This window comes from Urocampus carinirostris, chromosome 8, assembly GCF_059441175.1.
Source record: "Urocampus carinirostris isolate Australia breed hairy pipefish chromosome 8, RoL_Ucar_1.0, whole genome shotgun sequence".
NCBI classification, from domain to species: domain Eukaryota; kingdom Metazoa; phylum Chordata; class Actinopteri; order Syngnathiformes; family Syngnathidae; genus Urocampus; species Urocampus carinirostris.
Genome location: NC_142356.1, coordinates 31,725,296 through 31,749,978, shown reverse-complemented (window position 1 = coordinate 31,749,978; position 24,683 = coordinate 31,725,296). Strand labels below are relative to the sequence as shown.

Here is a 24,683-nt window from a genome sequence, read left to right as displayed (position 1 = left end):
ATCGGGGAACGAGAGGGAGAACGAGAGAAAAGGCTCGACAATAATTCGGCTAATTCCATGGAATTCACTTAGTTAAATACTTTAAGAAAATAAATCTGCCCCTGTGTGGAAATGCCGGTCTCTTGTCCGTCCATTCACAAAAAGAAACGAGCATGCATTGTTAGGTGGTGTTTGGTAAATGGAGTCAGATAACTAATTAGAAACAATTTGGTAAAGGGGACATTTATTTTATTTAATTCCTAACACCATGAAAGAGTTTATAGAACTTATAATTTCCTGAGATAATGACAATACATACAAATGTTTCCATATGATTTTAATACAAATGCTTGTTTTTAGGCACAATTCATTTTTGTTGACTTCCCTTCGAAAAGAACACAACCAAAGAAATGAACATTTGGGACACTGGGGCGTTTTGTGACGTCATATCGAGGAGGGAGGGCAAACCCCCTCATGACGCAGGCTGGCGCGCGCGCCATAAGAAAATCCCCCCCTGGAATCAAGCAGGATCCAAATCCTTTGACAACGTGACTTCCGAGCAACACTAACTGGTGTCAAATCCTGGGGACAGAAATATTCTGGCAGAAGAAGTGACTCCTTGGCGACTCTGCTGCGCGTCCTTCGCACCTTAATGGCTACTTTGGGAAATAGCGCAACTCTGAATGCGTCTGGGCTGGAATATATCCACTTTTGCATCTCTTGCTCATGATCTGAAGATGAAGATGAAGACAACTCGCAGATGCAGGACTCTTCTGTCGCTGAGCTTGAACTTCTTTGCCTTGTTCTTCTCCATCACGGCTTTCATTACCACCTACTGGTGCGTGGGAACGCAGAGGGTCCCCAAGCCCAAGTGCAGCAAATTGCGGACCCACCAATGCATCGACTACGGTGTCAACGAGACCGACCCTAACAAAGTGGTCTACAGCTGGGAAACCGGAGACGACCGCTTCCTTTTCCGACAGTTCCACACCGGGATCTGGTTCTCCTGTGAGGAGAACATCCACGATGAAAGTAAGATCTTCAGGTGTGTGCGTGGGGTTCAAAATTATTTCGATTGTCAATCACAAGAGACAAATCGCTTTAACTGCAGTCTGCAGTAGATTGATATGATCAAAAGACAAAGACTGCGCTTTTATAGGCGAGATGCTTTAGTTTGTTTGAAAGTTTTGTTTTTCAAAGTTCCATTTTGGATAAAGAACCTATGTCAAAATCAATGTTTTTGCATGGCCCCTTAGATGATCCTAACTCATTATTGTGTTGTACACAAGGAATTGTGTATTAGTTTACTGTATTATTCACTCTTTTTAATTGCATTTCAATACAATTATATTTAGAATAATTTTGTTGAGTAAACATCCATAAATGAAAAACATAGTCAAACAAATTACAGACGTGTTGCAATCTGTGGTCTCTTGATTGGTATCAGGGAAAGGCAGGTAACGAAACCAGGTACAGTATTGGTGTCAGTGTTGATACCAGCCAGCTAAGATCTGCTGTCATGCCATCAGTGTGGCTGAGTCTCTTTCATGTTCCTTTCCTCACATAGTTAGTCTGTGCCTTGCCATAATTCTATTCATGTTATTTTAACCATGTAGTGTGTCTGTGTTGTTGAGTGGTTGTATTCCTCTTTAGCACTTTGAGTTGAAAATCATTGTCTGAAAAGTTCTATACAAATTGATTATTTGATATGAATGATACAAATCGCTATTACAATATTTTTTTTAATTCTTTGAAGCAGATTCAAACCGCCTTTGCTAAAATGCACGACTGACGATGACTGAATAATACCAAGTTTTTCATTTAATATTCATGTTATGAGGCTTTTTTTTAAAGGAAATTCATCTTTTGTGCTTTAAGATTACTGACAGAGCCAAAAGAAAACACTGCTGTATTCATTTGATCATGTTGGAATATACTTGAAAGGTTTTCAGTTGGTCCAATTAGGTTCACTAAACCAGGAGTCTCGAATGAGGTGCCCTAAGACCACTTGAGTAGCGCGCAGTCTGGTTCTGAAAATATGTCAATGTTTATTGTGATTTTCTAGGATTATTGATTTCTAACTGGCATGATGTTTAGTTGTTAACTGAGCCTTTTTTAACCTCTAGTAATTACAATCTGGTAATAACATGCTAATAACATAGTAAAAACATAGTAATAGCACCGTACTTTCAGAATGCATACAGGACTAGTAACCCTTCACCATAATGAGTAATAAAAGAGTGGCTATGAGCTTTAAAATGGTTGACAACCCCTGCACCAAACTATATGCACCATTTTGAAACAAATATCAAAATCCAATCAGTCCAGCCCCGAGCCTGTAGCCCAAATTTATTTTTCGGTCCATTTGACTTTGAAACACCTGGAATAGAGTCTCATAAATTTGGTGCTTGGAAAAAAATCAAATGAACAAGTAAAAGATCAGAATCTTTCTTATCAATTCATCATTCACGTAAATCCAGCCAAAGGGGTCAGCAACTTGTGACTATAGAGCCGCATGTGGCTCTTGTGCGCTGCGCTGGTAGCTCCCTGGGTTTTTTTTTTCTGAAAAGGTTTAAAAATGAAAAAAGATGGGAGAGTGAAATTGATATTTCGTAATGCTTTTTTCCTGTAGGGAGACAAACATTACACAAACGTTCTCAACCTTTTTCACATCTTCAAAACTATTTTTGAGTAAATATCAAATGGCGAATCGTATATTTTGAACCCCCTTTTTATTTTTAAATTGGATAACATAAGGCTTTTAATTTTTGGCTGCTTCAGATATACTGGTTTTTGGGTCTGTTATGCTCTTTCAGAGTTTTGGGTTAGGTCCTAACCTTATAAGACCAAAACAATTATGTCAAATTATTATGTTAATTAATGATGTATTAATTGGAATATAGTATCACATTTGTACCAGTGTGGTAATCACTATTTTGGGGTAATTATTTAGGTCCCGGAAATTACCAACACAACAAAAGAAATTAGCTAACGGTAACAACTGATAGCTAATAGACTGACACAAGACAATGAATTCACCATGAATACATTGAGAGGATAGATTTCCACCTCGAACAGGTATTGGGAATATGTTTAAACGTTGAAATAAATGTTTGTGTGGTGAAGTTCATTTTTTTATTGTAATTTAAATTTTGATTAATTTTAGTTTTGGTCCAGATCGCCCAGCCCTACCTACCTACCTACAATCAATCAATCAATCAATTAATCAATCAGTCCCTCCTGCCTGTCTGTTCATCAATCCATCCAACTTGGTTATTTTTTTGACAGGTATTTGGACAAACTATTTTTTTGGTCTTGATTTAAAAAAAAAAAAGAGCAAGAACAATTATATGACTGCTACCACTACTTTTACCACTATTAATTAATTAATTAATTAATTAATTCATTCATTCATTTATTCACAATAATAATAACAATGCATCATAATCATAAAACACTTTTTTGGACAATATTTGTTCTCGTGTCCATTTTCTCACAAATTGAATTAATTTGTACAAAGGAAGCGGCGCATCTGAGTGGTTAGCGCGTCCACGGCACAGTTCTGAGGTCATGGGATCGAATACAGTTACCAATAATTCCTTTGTAGAGTTTGCATGTTCTCACCATGCTTGCATGGTTTCCTCCGGGCACTCCGGTTTCCTCCCACATTCCAAAAACATGCATGTCAGGTTAATTGGCCAGTCCAAATTGTCCCTATGTGTGAATGAATGAGTAGGTTGTCTGTCTCTGTGTGCCCTGCAAACGGCTGTCAACCAGCTCAGGATGTATCCTGCCCTCTGCCCGAAGACAGCTGGGATGGGCTCCAGCACCCTCCGCGACCCTACTGAGGATAAGCGGTGCAGATAATGGATGGTTGGATGATTGTATAAAGTAAATGCAATTTCAGTAAATCAATAAACAATCATTTAGGCCCAATCTTAATATTCGCACTAGTTTCCCAATCTTTCATTCCTATCAGTGCTTTTAATTTCAATGAGTACTGCTCTTGATAGTCTTCTTTGTCTTCACAATGACCACGGCTCCTTCCTCTGTGCTTCTCCCTGTTTTGCAGCGCCCTCTGTAGGAATTACCGTTCCATAACACAACACATTTAATTGGTTCATTCCCACCCACAACTGTGTCCAACTGGTAGGTAATGCCGAGGGGGCATGACTAGGAAGAAACTAGGGCGCTTCCGACTTGATTTTGTTAACCGGGGCTTGTGCACCTCACCCATTCACCTCACTTTATGCTTTTCTGTGAGTTGGAACTTGTTACCCTCACCATGAACAGGCTTTGCTAAGGTAAGGAGTAAAATTGAGGGGAATGGGTGAGTACTTGGATTTTGTCCGTCTTGTGGCTTGTGTGGGAACACCTCTGGATCCCCATTGCCATCGCAACCTCACCCCGAATAATTCAAAGAAAATGGATGGTTGGATGTTTTGCTGCGTTAAAGCACCATAATTCCTAAAGGAGGCGTTTTGAGACAGGGAAAAGTTTAGAGGCTGGAGTGAGCGGTGGTTGCAGCGAAGATGAGGAAGAATACATAACAGTGAAGTACTTCTCTTGTGGCATGCTCAATTCTTTTGCAACACTACACCTTGTTGTTGTCTCAGTTCCAAACTTACTGATTCAATTTGAATGAAATCAGAAAAATAAAAAAAGTTACGTCAGAATTAGTATGGCTTAAAATTGTGTTTTGGTTAGCAGCAAGTACGTTGCCATTCTGTGGAGGAATCAATCCTTTTCCCTCACCAAAGAAGTGGAAAGGGGGGTACGGAAAATAAATGAAATGAAATGATCTGCATTTATATAGCGCTTTTCAAGTCAAGACTTCCCAAAGCGCTTTACATTGTGCTTCACATTTCCCAATAGCGGCCGTGCAGCCATGTAAGGCGCTAACCTGCTTATTGGGGGTATTAGGGGCTCAGTGTCTTACCCAAGGACACTTCGACATATAACACGGAGGAGCCGGGATTCGAACTGCGATCTCTTGATCCCAAGACGAGCGCTCTACTAAGACACAGAGGGTAGGTAAAAGGGGAAGTAATAAGATTGGGCCTTCTAGTGGATCGAGTGACAATAGTTCTATGTTGACTGGTTGCAAATTTTTCCATCCAATGAAAGATTTGTTACAGCCAAAAATATAGAAGAATACACATCATATCTCATAAATGTATTCTGGTCGAACTAAAAAAAAATAAAGGAAAAAGCGCGATATCACTGATAAATGGATTTTGAAACCCAATATATTGCTCACTCAAATAAAGTTGTTACAAAAACACTTTTACCAAAGCTAGTAGTTACAGAAGAAGGCACAGATGAGTATAAAGCAAATGTGTGTATTTCGAGGTCATGACAAGCAAGGACAAATCCGCCCTCTGGCCAGATTACTCCTCTACAGCATCTCAATATGGAATAGCAGACTGAGCCCGGTTTGCGTTTTTTGCTCATGGCACATGTGACATGAGTCGACACCATCTCATCAAGTGGCCGTACGAGGGGTCATGGGGGACAGCTTGCGTTAATAAGGATTATGTAATGGCAGCCTTGATGAGTTTTTCCTCAAAACAGCTGTTGCCAGCCTCCGTCTACCTGATTAAAGTATTTCTTTCCGATTACCCTGACAACAAATTTAACTTAAATTATATGAGGCTGTTATTTAGTTGGACTGTGTGCCATTGGAATGCATATTTCAATTTATATACTAATATTTCAAAGATATTTTCCCTGTGATGTAATTTTGAAAGAACCTATTATTGGTTAATAGGTAATGGAATGTTTCTGTGTGGCTCTAGGTGAGAGATGCCGCAGCTTCATTGATTTGGCTCCTGCGTCAGAGAAAGGTGAGTATTTCATGACTAAATGAAATTATTACAGGCAAAACTATTATACTCTGAAGAGGACGATCCATCCCTAAAATGAGAGTAATGCAATTTTGCGTTCGTCTACGAGCTGCGGTTGGGGCTTCGGTTGGTCCCCCAAAAAATGACGTGTATAAAGCGTGGACCAGTTCCGTAAATAGCTCACAAGTAATGGGTCTTAAGGATTTTCTACGACATTTACAAATGTAAATCGCACAAAACCTAAAAATGTTTTGTATTGGTAGTTTCTGTTTTCTTAAGCCTTTCAATTATGAAGGATGATAAAGAGCAAAAACTTGGGATTTTTATTGAAAAAAATATTATGACCATTGTGAGGGACAGAACAAGGATGTATGGTTTCACAAAAGTACAGTCAAAATGGCTGACTATATTTTATACTAGAAAGGTGGGTCATGGAACCAAATTTTATGGGTAGTGTAAAACACTTACTTACTTACTTCACACCATCCCTTTGATTTTAGTCCCTGCCTTCTCCAATTCTTGTTATCGATTGACAAGGAAAAAAAAAAATATTGTAAATATATACTTATTCTGATCAGGTTGCTTTTGGATGCTAGCTCCAGATGCTGCCTTCTAAAAAAGTAGTAGCGGAATCTGAAATAGGCTTCTTGCATATAAGCGCCAAAAAAGCAGATCTGGGATTAAAACACATAAATCTGATGCTGTTATTCAAAGACGATATTGGGCCGATTGCTGATGGGGAAATTTCTATCTACAAGTGATGAAAGTTAGATTAATTTACCGTCTCTTCCTTGAAGAGGACGTCAACTAAAATAAGCTACTAGTTTAAACATGATATCGTATTTGTCAAGAACCCATCGGGTTGGTGCGGGAGCAAAGTGCAGAAACACTGATTAGTACACCAAACGGTAGTCGTTTATTTGGGCAGGGTTCGGTACAAAGCAAGTCAGGTAGCGAGGTCCAAGATGCTGGGTTTCAGTAAACCCAAACAGCGAAGGCGACCGTCCAAGAGTTCGTCAAGTGGTACTTATGATCCGGAAGGGCAGGCAAGGGTTAGGTACACTGGAATTACAAAAACTTAGATAAGAGTGCCTGGAATGTGACATAGAAGACAACAAACTAGCACAGACCCATGGAAGCAGTGCTTAAATAGTGACAAGGGAGAGTTCTGGAAGGAGGGAAATCATGACAAGTTACCTCTGCTGTAAGGAGAAAATTGAACCAGGAAGTGAGTTACCGAATAAGGTAAGGTCAAAAGAGAGAGTAAGAGATGGAGAGAATGATAGTGAGGGAACCTACACAGAAACTATAAGCTGAGTGCAGTAATCAATAGTGTTTGTGTTATATCAATTAATCCGCGGTTTTGCACAATTCCCCAATGCTTAATATTTATAAAAAATCATTTTGTGTTTGTCAGGGATGCTGTGGCTCTCGCTGGTCTCCGAGATGTTGTACATAGTGCTTCTAGTAGTGGGCTTCAGCCTCATGTGCATGGAGCTCGTCCACTCCAGCAACGTCATAGACGGACTCAAGCTCAATGCGTTTGCTGCCGTCTTTACTGTACTTTCAGGTGGGCACTTTTTCGTCGCCACTAACTCAACTTGGATCTATATATCTTAAGTTGTGACTCGTGTAGTTGGAACTTTCGTTTGCCTAATGGTTTTGACCAAATTCGTACAAATTGTTTGAAACCTCCTCCATTTGTTTGCAGGCCTCCTGGGCATGGTGGCTCATGTGATGTACACGCAGGTCTTCCAAGTCACCGTCAGTCTCGGACCTCCCGATTGGAGGCCTTATAACTGGGACTATGGCTGGTCCTTCTGGTATGACTCCGCATCCTCAAGTATTATTTAGCGCCTCCTAGTGCTTAAAAAAAAAACTTCACGCATAAAAAAAAAACCCAATATTGATTTCATTGATAAGATAAATACATAAACTATTATGTCTGTGTGTCTACGTCTGCATCCCTTAACCACTATGAGTTTTAGGGGCACCATTTCCTGTGGTGTGTGTTGGGCAATTACAGAATAACATAACCTTACATAAAGGAAGCTGATATTACTTGCCTCTACCAATACTTCCAAAAAACAAAAACTTGCAAAAACCAGTACAAAGAAAAAGAGAAGAAAAATAGTGCAGTTTGGTTACTATGAGTTTTCTTAGTTGATATCCTTCTTTGTGACTTTTAGTACTCGTTTTCAGTTTCACTACCAATACAACATCGAGTTGTCAAATAATTATCACTGTCCATTTACAAATAGCTTGAAAACTATGCAGAACGTAAAATGCTCAAAAGGCCTTTACAATTTGAACTGTCGAAAGATAACATACAGTGTTACGTGTACATACGAGAACGTGCTTGTATCTACAATTTTTTGATATCTCGAACAAATTTTCCCAATGAGAAATAACTAAAAACCAATTAATTCATTCCCTTCCTCCAATAACCATCCAAGTTAACCCTAAATAGCTATAAAACACATCTTCCTGTTTAAACAAAACATTTAAATAGAAATTGAAAATAAAAATGAAGTAAAAGGATAAATAAGATGATAATAAAATGACTTTAAAGCCCCGCGCCGAAGGAGCGTCGGTGTCATCAGCTGGGTTTAGGTTCTGAGGGTGACGCAGATCGTTCAATCTAATACCATGCTCTTATTAAAATAAAATGTTTTGGGGTATTTCTTGTTCATATCTGCAGCATTAGATAATTAGATATAAGAGCAGTACCTTCTTTATTGATGAATTCATAATGAATGATTTGGATTCATATCTATATTTATTTTTGTTATTTTTTTCATATAGGTTTTACATTTATCTGGCTATTAATTTATGTGTATATATTATTTATGTTTTTTTATTTCTATTTATACACATTGTATTATTTTTTAATTGTATTTTTTTTATTTGTATTTTTTATTATGTGTTTGTATTTTATATCTTTGTTTTTTTTCTTATTTAAGCTTTGTATGTTACAAAACTGAAGTAAACAAAACTACCAATAAAGGAGTATATTTATACGTTTCTCATTTTGCACCTGTGGTCGGTCCCCAACTTGCAGCCTATGGGCCGAGTGCAGCCCACGGGATGATAGTTTGAGGCCCCCTGACTCAATATGTAAGTTGAATACACATGTAAAATGCAAAATATGGATTGATTTATTACCATTTGATTAATGTTTCTTTTCAAATTTTATTGCTTATTTTGAGTAGAACATTTTCAAAATGTATTTGATAACTAGAATGTTTTATCAAAGCTTTTTGGGAGAGAAAAGAACAACAAAAAACAACGGCAGCCCCCAACTAAACTGAGACCCCTGTTTAATTTTTTGTAACGTATTTCACTCCATTCTTTTTTTCAAAGTTGCAGAAAAATGATCTGCTGAAAAAAACAAGCTTTTTAAAAAAATTGGGAATATGCAGTGATTTAGAACACAATCATAAAATATCATACAGCCACTTCAAATAGTCTTTTAGCTTAAGTCTCACCTCTCCCCAGCATCGCTGTCACTAATGAAAAAAAGAAGAAAAAAACCCAAAGCTCTCATGTTATGCAGGATTAGGCTTTGGTGCCAAAGCCCTGATCTAGGCGCGATCGGGATTGCATAAGCGGATGATATTTCACGCCTACAATATGGGCCGTGTGTGAAAAATTCATCCGGTAGCCTGAACAATTCTTGACCTTTTAGGCACGTCGGAGCAACTTGAGCGATCAGGACATGAGACTATGATTTGATTTTATGACCTGGCACACGAGGCGCTTTAAATGGGGGATTGAAAGAGATTGCCACTAATCCAGGCAAACACACTGTGAATATATTGGGAGGGGAATGAATATCAAAATGTGATTTGGATAAAGCCCTTGCCACTTTTTCCACAGTAAGTGAAATGTAGCTAACTTTAGATCTGTGTGTGTCCTAACATACTAGCATGGCCTGGGCGTCCTTCACCTGCTGCATGGGAGCATCGGTCACCACGCTCAATTCCTACACGAAGACTGTCATTGAGTTCAGGCACAAGCGAAAGACATTTGAGCAGAGCATTCGTGAGGAACACGCCAGGGAGGCTTTTGAATATTTCCGAGAACCGTCCGTGCACTCCATTTCCAAGTCCGTGCAGGTTTACTCCAGCCAGAGCCTGAAAAGTGGCAGGAAAACACCCATCCCTGCAGACTCTTTGGACCTGACGGACATTCAAGGCTCGCTGGGGGAGGAGCAGTGCTGAGAAGGACAGGACGGCTTCATTTAAAGCTTTGGCGAGCACATATGAAAGCTGCCTTAATTAAATCCAGTCCATGGAGGTGGGAGATGGTGATGATCCAAACCAGCAGAGAGGAAAAACACCAACAATATATTCCAATAATTCCAGTGAAGGTCACAGATGCTTCTAGCCTTACTGAACATTCAATAATCATCAAGTTTAATCACTGTCCAACCATAAAGATATTTTCAATTTCAAAGCCAACACTTGCTTGCAGCTCAGCTTGTGCCTACAGACAAAAAATTGTGCTGTTTGAAGTCATGTGGATTGGAAGTGTGTGTTCATTCTTTTATACAGCGGTGTCAAAGACAAACGAATCAAAGGGCCAAATAAAAACATTAAGCTACACACCGAGAGCTGAACTTATTGAATGTTGAAAAAAAATTAAATGACGCATATAGTCTTGTGAGCCTGATTGAACTTAATGAAAAGCTAACATATTTATTCCAATGTGATCAGACGAATAAAGCATTATTTTCTTATGGCTGTGTCAGTTATCATTTCCAAGAGGCACAAAAGACAAATGTCCTTAATATAAAAATCCCCTTTTAAAGTACATTAAGTGAAAGAAGCCAGTATTATTCGGGCATCATCGGTTGCTGATATTTTATCAAAAGTGGGCAACAATCACTTCAAAGAAAATAACATACACAACGATCCCTGCTGTATGATTCCATGATGAATCAAGATCATCTCAAAGGGCAAAGAAAACTTTTTCGAGGGACAGATGTTGCCTGTGAGCCCCGACTTTGACATATGTGAATTAGATATTTGACAATTTTCATATTAATCGGTAAAAAAAGCATGTTATGTCATAGACCTGATGAAAATTTCATAGTTGGTTTTACCATTTCTGGTAAATGTCTTCTGATAGTTGAAAAAATATCTTATTTCAAAGATACAGTGGATTGCAAAACTATTTGGCCCCCTTGAAATTTGTGCTTTTGCCACATTTCACACTTCTAACATAAAGATATAAAACTAATTTCTTGTGAAGCATCAACAATAAGTGGAACACAATCATGAATTGGAACACACTTTATTGGATATTTGGAACTTTTTTAACAAGTAACTAAAAAGTCGGTGTGCAAAATTATTCAGCCCCTTCACTTTCAGTGCAGCAACACACCAGGCAGGTCCGAGATACTGTTGTGGAGATGTTTAAGGCTGGATTTGATACAAAAAGATTTCCCAAGCTTTAAACATCCCAAAGAGCACGGTGCAAGCAATAATATTGAAATGGAAGGAGTATCAGACCACTGCAAATCTACCAAGATCGGGCCGTCCCCCTAAACTTTCAGCTCATACATGGAGAAAACTGATCAGAGATGCAGCCAAAGAGGTCCATGATCACTCTGGATGAACTGCAGAGGTCTACAGCTGAGGTGGGAGAAAAACTATCCAATAAAGTGTGCCACTTTATGATTGTGTCCCACTTATCTATTAGTCACAAGAAATTAGTTTCATATCTTTATGTTTTAAGTCTGAAATGTGGCCAAAGGTCACAAAGTTCAAGGGGGGCAAATAGTTTTGCAAGCCACTGTATGTCTCAACTAATACTCAACAAATATTTACAAGATTTGAACATATCAAATAAACTAGTCAGTTAAAGTCTCAATTTTATGGATCATCAAATAGAAGAGTAAATATAAGACAAAGCTAACCTACAGTATGTTTACTTAATATACCGTATTTTCCGCACTATAAGGCGCACCGGGATATAGGGCGCACCCCGAAAAAATAGTTTTTGGTCCTATTTTTGACATACATAAGATGCACCGGATTATAAAGCGCTACAATGGGAACGTGGACAAAACAGTCAGATAGTTCAGTCCAACTTATTACCCCCTTAACATTCCGAAAGCTTGCAAAGACGCAAATACGTGTCGAGAAGACGTGCGGATGCGGTGTCCGTAAGATGTCACTCAAATGCATCGTTCCATCATTCGGAAGGTTAAAGTCTTGGGATTCAAGAAATGATAACCATTCCTTAGTATCTATTTTCTTTTTCGCTCGCAACTTTACTGTGCATATGACAATAAACACTTGGAATTAAGTTTAATTTAACAATAGTCACTCCATTCCATCCATTATCTGCACCGCTTATCACAGAAACATCGAGTTCAGTCTGAAACAAGATACAGGGACAATATAAAACCCGGAATAGCTCACCGAAGTCATTGTGTTCATAATAATGTGCAGGCAATGTCCTCTTATATCCGTGAGGGTAGTAAATCCAGGAGAATACAATATTTAACACAATAACACTCAATACTACAACTCAATACAACATTTTATTTATATCTGTACATTCAAGGAAACTGCGGGTCAGATGTATCGACATTTCGTTCTGTATACACGTGTACTAGAATGACAATAAAGTAGATCTGAATCTGAAAATCTGAATCTGAAATATTTACTAATACAGAATAGAAAAAAATGCTTTCTCTATGCCGTCAGCCAAATGCCGTCAGCCACATGCTATACGCATTCATCTTTTTCGGCCAATTGCAGGCTTTGTTTCGCCGTTTAAGCCAAAGGCAGCCTGTAAATGATAAAAAGGATCCGCCCCTTGACCTCCGAATAACTTTAGCCAATAGTGATCGATTCAACTGATGAATGACACATCTTTTTCGGCCAATTGCAGGCTTTGTTTTCCGTTTAAGCCAATGGCAGCCTGTAAATGATAAAAAGGATCCACCTCTTGACCTCCGAATAACTTTAGCTAATAGTGATCGATTCAAATGATGATTGACACATTGGTCAGCCAATGAAACGCCGGTAAATAAATCCCAGCATCCACCGCGTACTACTTGGCGTTCGGGGGAAAATCTAGTCGGCGGCTGCAAGTTAGTTGGAAAACTTTGCAACTTTAAAATTGATCCATAAATAAGGCGCACTGTATTATAAGGCGCATGGTCAGCTTTTGAAAAAAAATAAAGGCTTTTAGGTGCGCCTTATAGTGCGGAAAATACGGTAGCTGTTTTTTATCATTTAATTTAATAGGGAAAACATTAAAAACCAACAGAGCCTATTTCTTTGTTAAATCTTGACTTGACTGTTGCTAAAAATCTAATTCACACACAGTTAAGCGTGATCGGCTCAAGATTTGTTCAGTCAACAATTCAGATTTAAAGATAATACTGTCAAAATGAAGTAATCCAAAAATTGCTAAACAGAGAAGAAACAAATGCAACTTAAAAGTACAGTGTGGTGGGAAGACAAGAAATATGTTTTGCAAACATACAATAAACAAAGAGTTGATGGGCTACATGATTGTATTTATACACTGTGTTGCTTAAAATTAAAATAATGTGAATGCCCCATTCTGAAATAAATTCCATACTGAAAGCAACAATCTAATAGTTCCTTTTCAATTCATTTGGAACATTCAACAGTTCAGTTTTAATAACCGTCATCAAACTCATTCTGGGCTTGTTGCCGGGCTAACATTGCCTGTATGAGTGCACTGGAGCCGGCAGGAGGTCGACTGTGAAGGTCCCGATGAAGATCCTCATCTCTTACTGCTCTTTGCCTTGCTTGCATGACTTGCATCATCACATTTGAAATTGAAGATGGAAAACCACCAGTTTCTGCTGCTGTTTCATCTGCTTGATTTCGTTTTGCTTGCCTTGACTGAAAAGCTATGGATCTTTCATGTGGGTTTTCAGGATATTCCATTGGACTGAAGTAGTATGCTTCTTTTTGGTTATTGTCGGCCACTTGGGACAATGACGACTGGTGAGTTGGGTAATATTCTTCATTATAGTCAGGTCTTTGATGATTAATCGTAAATGCAGCCTCAGGATCGGCAATATCTAAGGGAAGCGGCTTTCCAGTGGGAAAGCGCCACTCCTCTTGTTCAAGTTGTGTAGTCTGAAAAGTAGTGGTCAAGTGTGGTTGACTAACCATTGAACTGTCATCCAAACAGCGTTTGGATTGCTAGAGCGAAAAAAACCCAGACACAATAGTTTATGTAACCGCACAATCAGTTAAAAAAAATAAATAAATAAATAAAAAATAATAAAATAAAATAAAACAAAAATCGCACCAGTACCTTCGTTTGATTTTTCTGTTTGTGCTTCTTCTTTAAATGAGCTTTCTGGAGGTTTTGTAGTTTCTCCAATAAGAAGGATTTGTCTTTCCCCTCCTGGTGAGAAAGACAAAATAGTTTAAGTACTAAATAAAAATTTGGTGAGATCGATTTTGAGACCTGTTTGTTTTGAAAAAAAATCTGGTATAATGTTTTGGTCATTGCGTTTTTTTCTCATGAAGTCATAATTTCCCAGGGTTATTTGTTCAGCTTGCATTTATGGTGCATTCCAGGAAAGAGTAAAATCTAACTTTACGACAAGATTCCAGGAAGTGAGAATGAGAATACCCGTTTAAATTATAATATTCAAGAGGAAGTAGGGGCAAAAACTCTAACTATACCGACTGCCTTTTATCTCTTGAAAACGGTGACCCCTATAAAGAGATATACAAAATTGATGTAATTTTAAACAGCTATTTATTTATTTTTTCCTTTTCTTACTTTAATGGGGTTTATTCAAACTGTTAAGTGAATAAGCCATTTGTGTTGTTTTCATTTCCCTCTAACGTTTGAGGTCAGAATGTAACAACCGAAGTGTGATGATTCTATTCCACCATCCTTAAAGCCCAGTGTGTAATATTTGACCACTACATGGCACTGTGTTGTCAGGTTTCACGACAAATATTTTTTTTATCTAAAGATTTTAAATTGGTACGATAGTTCATGTATTTTTATCTGGTATTCATCTCAATGTTTTTATTTTTACTGAATGAACGTTTTTGTATCACTAGGAGGCACTAAATATTCCACACTGATCCCTTTAAATGCACTGTGATTCTCTGCTTTCTTTCAGTACTCATGTTGTTTTGGGTGCTTTTAACCTTTTGTCTATTTAGTATTCTTAATGATTATTTCGCGCGAGGAATAAAAAATATGTTTTTGACTGGCTTCTTGTGTCCCTGCATCTGGGTCCTAAACTACAGTGGTCCTTAAATAGGGGTATGTGGAGTTTAGTGAAGGCACTACTTAATGTGATTTAAAGTAATATGACAACAAAGGGTCATTTAGTACAAGGCAAACAAAATAAAACCTTAACTTGTGCTAAGTGTAATTACAAAACTTAAAATGTTTTTAATTTGATCTGAAACAATGTTTATGTGAAAAAAAACAACACTTAATGTTAGATCACATTAGTCCAAGGAGTGACGGACGGACGGCCAGACAGATCAATGTAGAAGAGAAGTAAGTAGAATCATAGGTAAGGGGGTAGGTAGGGAGGTAGATAGATACATTTCAAGCACAGCTCAAATCTAGAAAGGCAAACATATTTTGAGATAACATTTAATTTGCGCTGTTGTGGGTGTGACCACAGTAAACTTGATTCATATTCTGTAAAAATGACTTTCTCATTTCCTTTACGATAAACACGAGGGAGGAAAAAAGTCCTTGACATGGCGGAAAGCAGATCTTGATTTGCTAGAGTCCACCCAGAAGGTCGGCCACGTAAAGTCAGTTTACGAGGAACCTTGAGCAGACCATGTAAAGCAACGTGAGACGTGATAAGCGCCCTGACATCAACAAAAATAAATAATAAATTAATTAATTAAAATACAAACAGATTCATATAGAATATCCCTTAGCCCAAAAGACTGGCCAAATATTTGGCAGGGAGTAAATACACATGAAAAGAAAGCAAAAGAAAAACATTGGTAATCCCACTCACATTAACAATTTGCTGTCTCAGTCGACGAATAAGGTGTTTGCGGCCCTGAGAGACTTGCCAAAACAGATAGATGATGATTCTGAGGAGGAAAAAAATAACTCTGATAAAACTATTCATATTTGTTACCAGGACTCATAGAATCAATCTATTTTGATGATTCGAGCTGAAATTTAAGCTTTAAAATCTATGAACCAAGAAATATGAAATAGAGATAAGTTGTTTGTGTTAAAATGACAATATGATGTTTCCAATTCATGATTTGGGGTTTTAAAACCAACAGCATTATAGAACAAGTAAAATACACATGATGCAAGTGCTAAACACTTACATGACTATCAGAGTGCCGAGGAAGTATACAACTTCGCTTCTGATTACATTTTCATAAATCCAGATGGCCCCTTGGGATCCAGGGATGTCTTCTATCCCATCAATCCAGATTGCGACAACACTGAAGGTGTTGTTTAGACCTTGGAAAGGGCCACACTGCTGAGAGGGAGTTAGCCTACAGGCAATACAAACAACAATTGATTTAAGTATTACGGTCTGTAATTAGGTATTCAGCAAGACTCTAATGTTTCCTTAAAAGTATTTTCACAGTCATTGTTTTTTTTTTCAATTAGGCACACAACGTGAAGTGATCCTCTCCGTAATTATACAAATATATTGCCAAATATTCCAAGCGCTGGGGGACCTGATAAAAAATGATCTCAAAATTGACAGATTTGGGTCACATCCTCTCGAGGTGTGACGTCAGGGGAAGAAAACAAGACCCTCAACAATGGCAACATATGATCAAACTCCAAAACAGACAGTGATTGTCGCGAAGAGGGATTGTATACCGCTAATTTTTGCTTGAAGCAATTGGAACTTTTCTGTGTCTGTCACTGGGGGCTTTGAGACTGTTGTCTGAGTTGCGTTCTTCGACCCCGAAAATCCGCATGAAGTAAGTTTACCTGCTGCTGTAACGGCGTGCGTTCCTTGTATGCCTTCACCTCCTTTTAGGCAGGTGATTGTGGCTTTTTGTTTGTGTTTTTCACCGCGTGTGATGCGATTGCTAAAATTTTCCCCAGCTAGCTCCCCGTTAGCGACGGGGCTGCCGAAGGCTTCCCTGTTTAGTTTGCTCCTGGTTTAGCCAGTTAGTCAGTTAGTGCCGTTTTCCCTTAGTTATTACCGGCTGGCTTTGCGTTAATTACCGTAGCTGTTTCCACTTTTCGTTGTTGGTTGGCGGTTAGCCTGGCTGCTCACTGCATGTTTTTTGGCTGGCAAGTCCCACATTTTCCCCACACAGGGCTCCGACTCCCTTTTGTTGATCGGTCCCAGTTGACCCCCATTGGCGGCTGTCTGTGCGTCATTTTTGCCAGTTTGCCCCTTTCTGGCTGCTCGCCCGTTCTTGTACCATCAGTGCATCCACCTGAGACAACTCCTAGGCATTCTCTACATAATTTACCGAAATCTTTGCTTAAAACACTCGTAACTTCTCTGATAAATTAGCAAGTAAAACGATGTGGCGATCTGCTTGCTAGAGTGCTGGTGTTCCTCCGTTGGCGTCACAGCTCAGAATGACAAAGACAAGACATGCCGTCTTCAAAATGCATTATCTCTGAAAATAATTGGAATATACCTATGAAATACATATATATGTTATGCAAAAACATGTACTATTTCCTTGCGTTTTGCATTTGGGGATACCTTTAAAGCCCCTGTGTCTAATATTTGAACACTAGATGGAATTTTAGCACACCATTGCAGCAAGATACCAGACAATCATGGCTGTGACTTATAGGTAGGGTTTCCACTATGTAAAAAAATGCAAATTTCCAGATGTGCTGTATGATTTTTTTATCAAAATTACCATTGGTATGAAAGTTCGTGTACATTTGCCAAATACTCGAATCGATGTTTTTTTCCTGAATTAAAGTTTGTTATATCACTAGAAGAAACTTAATATTACTCACTGTCCCTTTAAGTATGTTGAAAGGCTAAAATGTAAATGGGTCGTACCTCCATGCAGTGTATGCAACCATTGACAGGGCTCCCACAAAGAAAGGGAAAAAGAGAAGTGCCGTGAAGATAGTCTGCATCTGAGCTGCTCTGCCTGTGCGCCGTGGAGGCTGACAGTTGTGAGTCAGGCTGACCTGAGAAAAAATGTGTACTGCATATTGTGCATTCTATAATGATGCCAACACTCTAATTTCATTTTCCCCAACACGATATTCAATATGTTGAATAGCGTTTCAAAGGGCATTGACATTATGCGCATAAAAGATTCAGAAATGTTGCAAGCAAGCCGGGTCCAATTACTGATCCTCCTGGGTTTATTTATTAAGTGCCATTAGTTGACTTGGGAAAGCAATGGAAACTACGTAAAGCAAAAAGTGTAGGATTTAAAGGACCACATTTGGCCTTGTTTCTGTAACATTGGAGCGCATATTTACCTTTTTTATGAAAAACAGCACGAAAAACTTGACAATCTGAATAGCAGGCAGCAACGGTGAGAAGTAGATCCCGATCCTACACGAGCAAGGGAAAAAAAATAGCTTTTTATAAAATCCTAAAGTCAAATTGTCAAATTGATTTGAAATCAATTACTAAACAGGTAAACTGGTTCACCAAACTAGAGTCTGAGCATAGATGATTTCAAGAACATTTCTGGCCACATCAAACTCTGGCACGCCGAGACGTGGCAGGAATTTGGTTCCGATCAGACTGTAGGAAATCACAGTAATAGATCAATGTCCCATCCTAAGTGAATTGTCTGCATATCTAACACCAAATAACTTACTTGCTAAGAAATTCTCCAAAGAAGGATCCCAACAAAAGAAAGAAAAAGTCAAAAACGACCAAACGGTACAAAGCCTGCCCAACCAAGGACTCCCAACACTGTGGCGAAACCATCATAGAAGTAAAGAAAGGTGTTATGCCTTAAAGGGTTTTTTGCTCGACATACCGAAAACTTCTGAGCCACCACATTCATCCAGTAGTAGCATAAGACTCCCAGAATAAACATCTTGAGTAAAACATTCCTGGAAATAGGAGACAAATATTTGAAATACAACCAATACAGCTACAGTACACGACCCAATATTTCTTGATCCCAGATTTACAAAGGAGACCCATGAAAGTTTACTACCATGTTCTCAATCTTTGATTTGTTTCACTGTTTCTGTCTTTAACATTTCAAATATACTTCTAAATCAGTTTCTGTATTTGATTTAATTGGTGTACCTCAAAGGCAGGTAAAAAAATGCATATATCAAATATGCCCATTTTTGGTTAGATATTTGACATTGTACATGGCAAACCTGTTTAAACACGTCAGGTTACATTAATGTGTGCTCTGTGATATTTTGTAAAATCAAGTATAAGGGCCAGGATACAAGAGAGTTGACTTGGTAAAAATGTTTCGGCGGTAAAAGGTATTTTAATAAATTTATTATTGATTTTACTTTCTTTGTTACCATTTATAGTGTTCTTTCGTTATTTAAAACTCATTTTCCCTCACGAAAAGAAAACAAATTTTAGGTATTATTTTACTACTAGTATATTTTCATTTTTTGTAGTAAAATTGGAAAATAACTTTAAATGATTCGTTTTTTTTATCAGAAACAAGTGTAAAAATGAATCATATACGTTGATATATTACATCATTTCATTCAAGGGTTACACTTATATCTCTTATTGATCTAGTAAAATAAGGAATACATGTCACGAGGTGGAACCGGACCAGAACGGAGGCAGGAGGTAGGAAGGGAGAACTCAATTGCGTTGGCAATCATAACTTTTATTTAACATAATAAAAGTCGTCCAAAACTCCAGGACAAAACAGAACAAAAACATTCTGTCACTCAGAATGGGCAAGTACAGGTTTCCTCCGACTCAAACTAAACAGGACAGGGCATAACAGAACGGAAAAGGTGTAATGAGCCAACACCCGCAATACCCACAACCCAACCTTAAGTAGCACACATGCAAATTAGCTGATCTACTGCAGCCGTGCCCAGGGAGCGGAGCCAGCCGACCATGCTGGCCATGACAATACATAAAGACTATCTGACATTTAAGCAAATGTGTAAAAGCTTTGCTTGGGTTTCTTCCTCTTTTGGTTTCTGGACAAGTTCCAAAAATATATATGCAGGTGTATACAGTAAGGCCTCTAAATTGCATATGCATAAATGTGAGACATTGGTTGTACAAGTGCTGTGATTGAGAGGAAATCAATCCATTCTCTGGCCTAAAATTGGCCTTAAACGGCATAAGCTCACTCACCATCACCCTGTAAGAAAAAAAATGCATCGTCATGTTTAGGAACTGAAATCCATACCTGAGCAACAGAGTGTATATCTGTCTGCGTTGACTGGAGTATTGCTCAAACTTGTTGAAAAGAGAGTAGAAGAGCGGGACCACGAGGTTCATCAGAGAGACCACAAAAGGGACAAGGAGAGTCTGAGCTTCTTGATACAGTGACCATTTTGAGACATCAGTTGTGCTCTGCAAAGACGGAGGGTACGCAAGTTTTTGTACAGTATAGTTCTCATTTTTGTTTGGTTTGAGGCATGCTGATATGGTTTTACAGTACTACGTAGAAATGCAACTGCTGGTGTGCTATAAACTGACAAGAAAAGTACTTAAATAAGTAGCATCCCCTAACATTGGCATAACCATCATATAGTTTGTGCTACGGGCTTGCTAGTCTTTAAATCATTTGCCTTGGGTACCTGCTGTTCATGCTGGCAAAGATAATAGATGCTGGCAGCACAACCAACAGCCAAACTGGTAGATAGAATCCAGCAGCACAGATGAATCGCAAATTGCTTGAGCTTTACAGTGAAAGTGATATGATCTCTTTGGGCCTTCTCTGACATGGACTCCTGGAAAGTAAAAGAATATGTGTGTTGTGTTTTATTTCTCGTAGGTCTAACATTTTTTTCGGTTCTGTGAGAAACTTGCAGGGTTGGGTAGGGTTACTTTAATTTGATTACTTTCAATTACTTTTTGATTACTCCAATACCAAATTTGCTAATAAAAGACAATAGAAAATATGAATACAATTACTAAATTTTGTGCAGGCTTGGGGAGTAACGGAATACATGGAACGCCAAAAATGATGTTGGCAAGCTGTTTGGATTTTCATTTTGTTTCTGTCGCATTTTATGTTAGTTTTGCCGGAGATCAAAGAGATCAAAGCCAGGAGAGAAAGCTTACCACATGTTGTGAGTCATAATTGTATTCATATTTAGTTTCTTTTGTCTTTTATTGGCATATTTGGTATTGGAGTAATCCAAAAGTAATTGAAAGTAATCAAGTTAAAGTAACCCTACCCAACCCTGGAAACATGGCAGATTAACATCACATATTTCACTCTAAAACACCAACATTTTAAATGAGTCTAAGAGGAAACAATGCTCTGTCAATATTGGTGCGTGGGCCACAGATTTTTAAAGGACAGCAAAAATACCACAAATATGATCGCATCATCATCACCATCATCATAAACAACATACTAGATATTAGCATCACCAGCTACAACAAGATGGAATTAAACATTTAAATGAAATAACTTCAAACATCTGCCACACAGCTTTAATCCTTACTTTCATATCAACATAGTTTGGTCTCAGGTTTGTATTTAAGACTAACACAGAATTGTTCATCGGTATAGCTTTGGACATTGTTGGGCGGAAAAATAAGTTGGAAGTGTTTTTAACTTTGTTTAAAAGACAGTTTTAACAGTTAAAGCTTTAAAGCACAAGTCATCCAAAAAGATTCCCTAAGAACATTATATCATATGGGAAACCACTCGTCTAAGAATGTCATTTCGTATTTGTGGACATTGGGTACATGTACATGCAGGCAATATCCCAATTAGGATTAGAATAGGTTATGTACATGCACACAGTATGTCGTTAACGGTCTAAATCCTGCAAATAGTCCGATTGAAGGTGTTTAGTTTATTGAAGGACCATAAAACTTTGGGATGTATTGGGTTGGGTTATCATTTGGGTTGATCTTCACTTAAAGCTTTAAAGGAGAAATAGCTTTAGGTTTTAAGCTTCATCTTAATAGAGCATAGGTATTAAGTACGTAAATGTTAATGGTCTGCATTTATATAGTGCATTTCAAGTCAATGAAGACCTCCCAAAGCGCTTTACAATGTGTTTCACACTTTTCCCTTTTACACACTATCTAACCGATAGCAGTTATAGCCATGCAAGGCAACTACCTGCTATTGGGGGCATTAGGGATTCAGTGTCTTGACCAAGGAATTGAACCTTCAACGTTTTGATCCCAAGACGAGCGCTCTCCCTCCTGAGCTAATGCCGCCCCGAGCTTGTAGTACCTGGTATTTCCAGGCGCTCTCCCATCCGAGTACCCACCAGACCCGACACTGATTAGCTTCCGAGATCAGGCAAGTTCAGGGTAGTATGGCCGTAAGCAATAACATCTTACCTTTGACATTATGGAATGCCTTTTCTTATGAAAATAAAACAAATATTTTGGTGGAAATTGTTGAAAATGTTCATACTGTGAGACATGTCTCCTTTAACCTTTGACAGCTGGAGTATTAGAATGTCCTTATACTGTGAGGTTTTTTCGAGTTGTCACCTTTAGTTGTACTCTGAGGTTGTTTTTCCGTTGTCTCACAGCTCTTTCGCTGACGATGCTAAAATCCCAGCTGCACAAAAGCTGCCATGCACTGTTAGAAACTTGATCGGCGAGCATGTAGTTGGTCTTGAAGGAGCTTGCCATACTGTATAGGAACAGGGTCACAATATTTATATAGAAGTATGAGTTGTAAACTTTCACATGTGACTCGACTAACCTTGCAATTAATGCAATGCCGCACAACACGATATAAATGGCAATTGTGAAAAAGTAGGCAAGCTGCATATTGTATTCCACAAGGGTTTCCTTGCTGTAACTGCCGTAGTACATGACAGTGTAGTTGAAGTAACCCTGGTGAAGTTGGAAAATGTGAATACTCCATAGATCACAAGACTATTATTACATGAATGTAAAAGTTCAATGACAACTCAACCATTGATAGCTATAAATACCAAACACATTTAAAATAAGCTAGCATTTAATCATCAATGAAGTGGGTTTGAAATAAAATCCAATAAAAGTGTCTTTTTATGAATTTACACTTACAGCTCCAGTAAGTATTTCTAGTCCTCTGAAGCTGACATTTGAAGGTATATTGGGGGAGAGATCATAAACCAGCAGTGGGATTGTGATGAAGCCAAAGTTAACCAGGAAGGAAAAGACGTTGAACATGAGCAACCACTTGAGGAACTGAAAGTAGGTGAGCACGCTGGTGCCAAACTTGCCACCAATCTCTTTCATGATTCCTTGCCACAGTTCCAAGGACTGCCGAGCAGAACGGATACTGTAGCCACACCTGCGCAATACCTAGAAAAACAGATTATGCAATGCACATAATTAAAAACTGAGTTTTCAGTGAGAAGAGATTCATTATGTTACCATTTTATGCAGAAACTCACCAGAAATATTCTTTCTGAACAGTCTGCAAAACAAGTGAACCGATGAGACCGAGACTCGAATGCAAGAACCTCACTCCTGTAAATTGTATTGACAACATTATTTGGGGTGACTTTTAATCTACTTTGACAAACTTATAACTACAGGCATACACATGCATACATTTTAAAACATTCTTTATTCTGACCAGATCAAAAGTCAGATAAAGATGTTTGGCAAAAGAAAAGTAATGTAAACATGGCACCAAGTTGAGAACCACAACAATTGACTAACACACACTGATAATCATTGGTAACTTGCTTCACGATCTATGGATATTCCATGCCATACTTCTTCCAAATGATATGAATACAGACACTTAACACCTATGCCCATATCAGGTACTAATACTGCTAGTACATAAAATTCCCTTACCTCTATAATAAAACAAAGCTATTTTTTAAGTAAAACTTTTAAATCCATACATGTTGTTTTGCCTTACATTACATTTACCGGTATTTAACGGTTAATCACTATGTCTCTAATTAGCAGTCATTGAATAAACTTAAGGGGTCAATTTATACTAGTATTGAACTGATACAGTTAGAGGTATGAGTAGTCAAGCCAAGTCAAGTTTCATTTATTTGTATAGCCATTAAACTTGCCAATACCTAACATAAACTCCATGTGTCATGGTCTGCCTGTATACGTATATATCATTTATGGTTCTCCACCCGCTTGAATGATTAACAAAGTTACAAGAACGCCAATGCTGACATGATTAATGGTACATACAGCACGCAGTATATCCATGCGAAGATGATCCACACTTGGTTTGGTTATTGCATGGAAAACAGTTTTTAAAAAGTTAGAGTGCCTCTCATTAAAATCTCATTCACAAGGGGCTGGAAAGAGAAACAAATACGCTTGAGTCTTTGCAGAATGTCCGTGTGTGCGTGCGCGCTTATAAGAAAATGAAAGCACACCCTCTTTGATGGACCAGAATAAATTCCACAATTGATCCTCAGTTTCTTTGAGGGATTGCCTTGTCGGGAGGTTAGTAAAAGAACTTCATATTGGTGGACACGCTAGGCAATTAAGATTATGTGTTGTGATTGCACTTTTGCAATGCCAAGAGTCAGATTAACATCCCAAAGACAAAATCCCTTCAGAACAAACTGTCCGCTGTTGGGAAAAAAACAGGCTTTTCATGAGTATGAGCCTTTTAGTTACCTTATATATTTTTTCTCTGCAAAGCTCATCGCTAGATCCCGTATGGCCTTAATTCTGTCTCTGGTTGACATGGCAACAAGTTCTTTGACCAGACTCTTCTCCTCTGTCACACATGAATGGACATTTTTGTT

The 24,683-nt window shown here is 38.3% G+C and overlaps 2 protein-coding genes across 3 annotated transcripts in view; one reads left to right on the top strand and one right to left on the bottom strand.

Moving 5' to 3' along the window:
• The first annotated feature begins 523 nt into the window (after positions 1 to 523).
• Positions 524 to 10,566, top strand: LOC148361643 (germ cell-specific gene 1-like protein). The gene is made up of 5 exons (XM_088342390.1): positions 524 to 1,011; positions 5,778 to 5,825; positions 7,243 to 7,395; positions 7,537 to 7,648; positions 9,754 to 10,566. Exons 1-5 carry the CDS (start codon positions 663 to 665, stop codon positions 10,046 to 10,048), a joined length of 957 nt encoding a protein of 318 aa, XP_088198516.1. The 5' UTR covers positions 524 to 662; the 3' UTR covers positions 10,049 to 10,566.
• A 1,847-nt stretch (positions 10,567 to 12,413) lies between these two features.
• tmc5 (transmembrane channel like 5) overlaps positions 12,414 to 24,683 on the bottom strand; it is a 14,007-nt gene continuing 1,737 nt past the window's right edge. Inside the window, exons 6-21 of one of the 2 annotated variants that reach the window (XM_088342386.1) lie at positions 24,553 to 24,655; positions 23,343 to 23,418; positions 22,990 to 23,250; positions 22,661 to 22,794; positions 22,444 to 22,588; positions 20,556 to 20,708; positions 20,162 to 20,328; positions 18,788 to 18,863; positions 18,623 to 18,720; positions 18,451 to 18,546; positions 18,276 to 18,351; positions 17,842 to 17,975; positions 16,169 to 16,342; positions 15,841 to 15,919; positions 14,142 to 14,234; positions 12,414 to 14,026 (exon numbers count right to left, since the gene is read on the bottom strand). In XM_088342386.1, the coding sequence (XP_088198512.1) occupies positions 13,490 to 14,026; positions 14,142 to 14,234; positions 15,841 to 15,919; positions 16,169 to 16,342; positions 17,842 to 17,975; positions 18,276 to 18,351; positions 18,451 to 18,546; positions 18,623 to 18,720; positions 18,788 to 18,863; positions 20,162 to 20,328; positions 20,556 to 20,708; positions 22,444 to 22,588; positions 22,661 to 22,794; positions 22,990 to 23,250; positions 23,343 to 23,418; positions 24,553 to 24,655 (2,402 nt within the window). In that variant the 3' untranslated portion in view covers positions 12,414 to 13,489. The remainder of the gene's footprint in view (positions 14,027 to 14,141; positions 14,235 to 15,840; positions 15,920 to 16,168; positions 16,343 to 17,841; positions 17,976 to 18,275; positions 18,352 to 18,450; positions 18,547 to 18,622; positions 18,721 to 18,787; positions 18,864 to 20,161; positions 20,329 to 20,555; positions 20,709 to 22,443; positions 22,589 to 22,660; positions 22,795 to 22,989; positions 23,251 to 23,342; positions 23,419 to 24,552; positions 24,656 to 24,683) is intronic. The other variant, XM_088342387.1, reaches the window with a different exon arrangement.

Bases quoted from the DNA above. Each gene is read 5' to 3' on its own strand.
- LOC148361643 (XM_088342390.1), top strand. From the start codon at position 663: ATGCGTCTGGGCTGGAATATATCCACTTTTGCATCTCTTGCTCATGAT. The intron at 5,826-7,242 runs GTGAGTATTTCA...TGTGTTTGTCAG, and splicing joins GGCTCCTGCGTCAGAGAAAG to GGATGCTGTGGCTCTCGCTG. The intron at 7,396-7,536 runs GTGGGCACTTTT...ATTTGTTTGCAG, and splicing joins CGTCTTTACTGTACTTTCAG to GCCTCCTGGGCATGGTGGCT.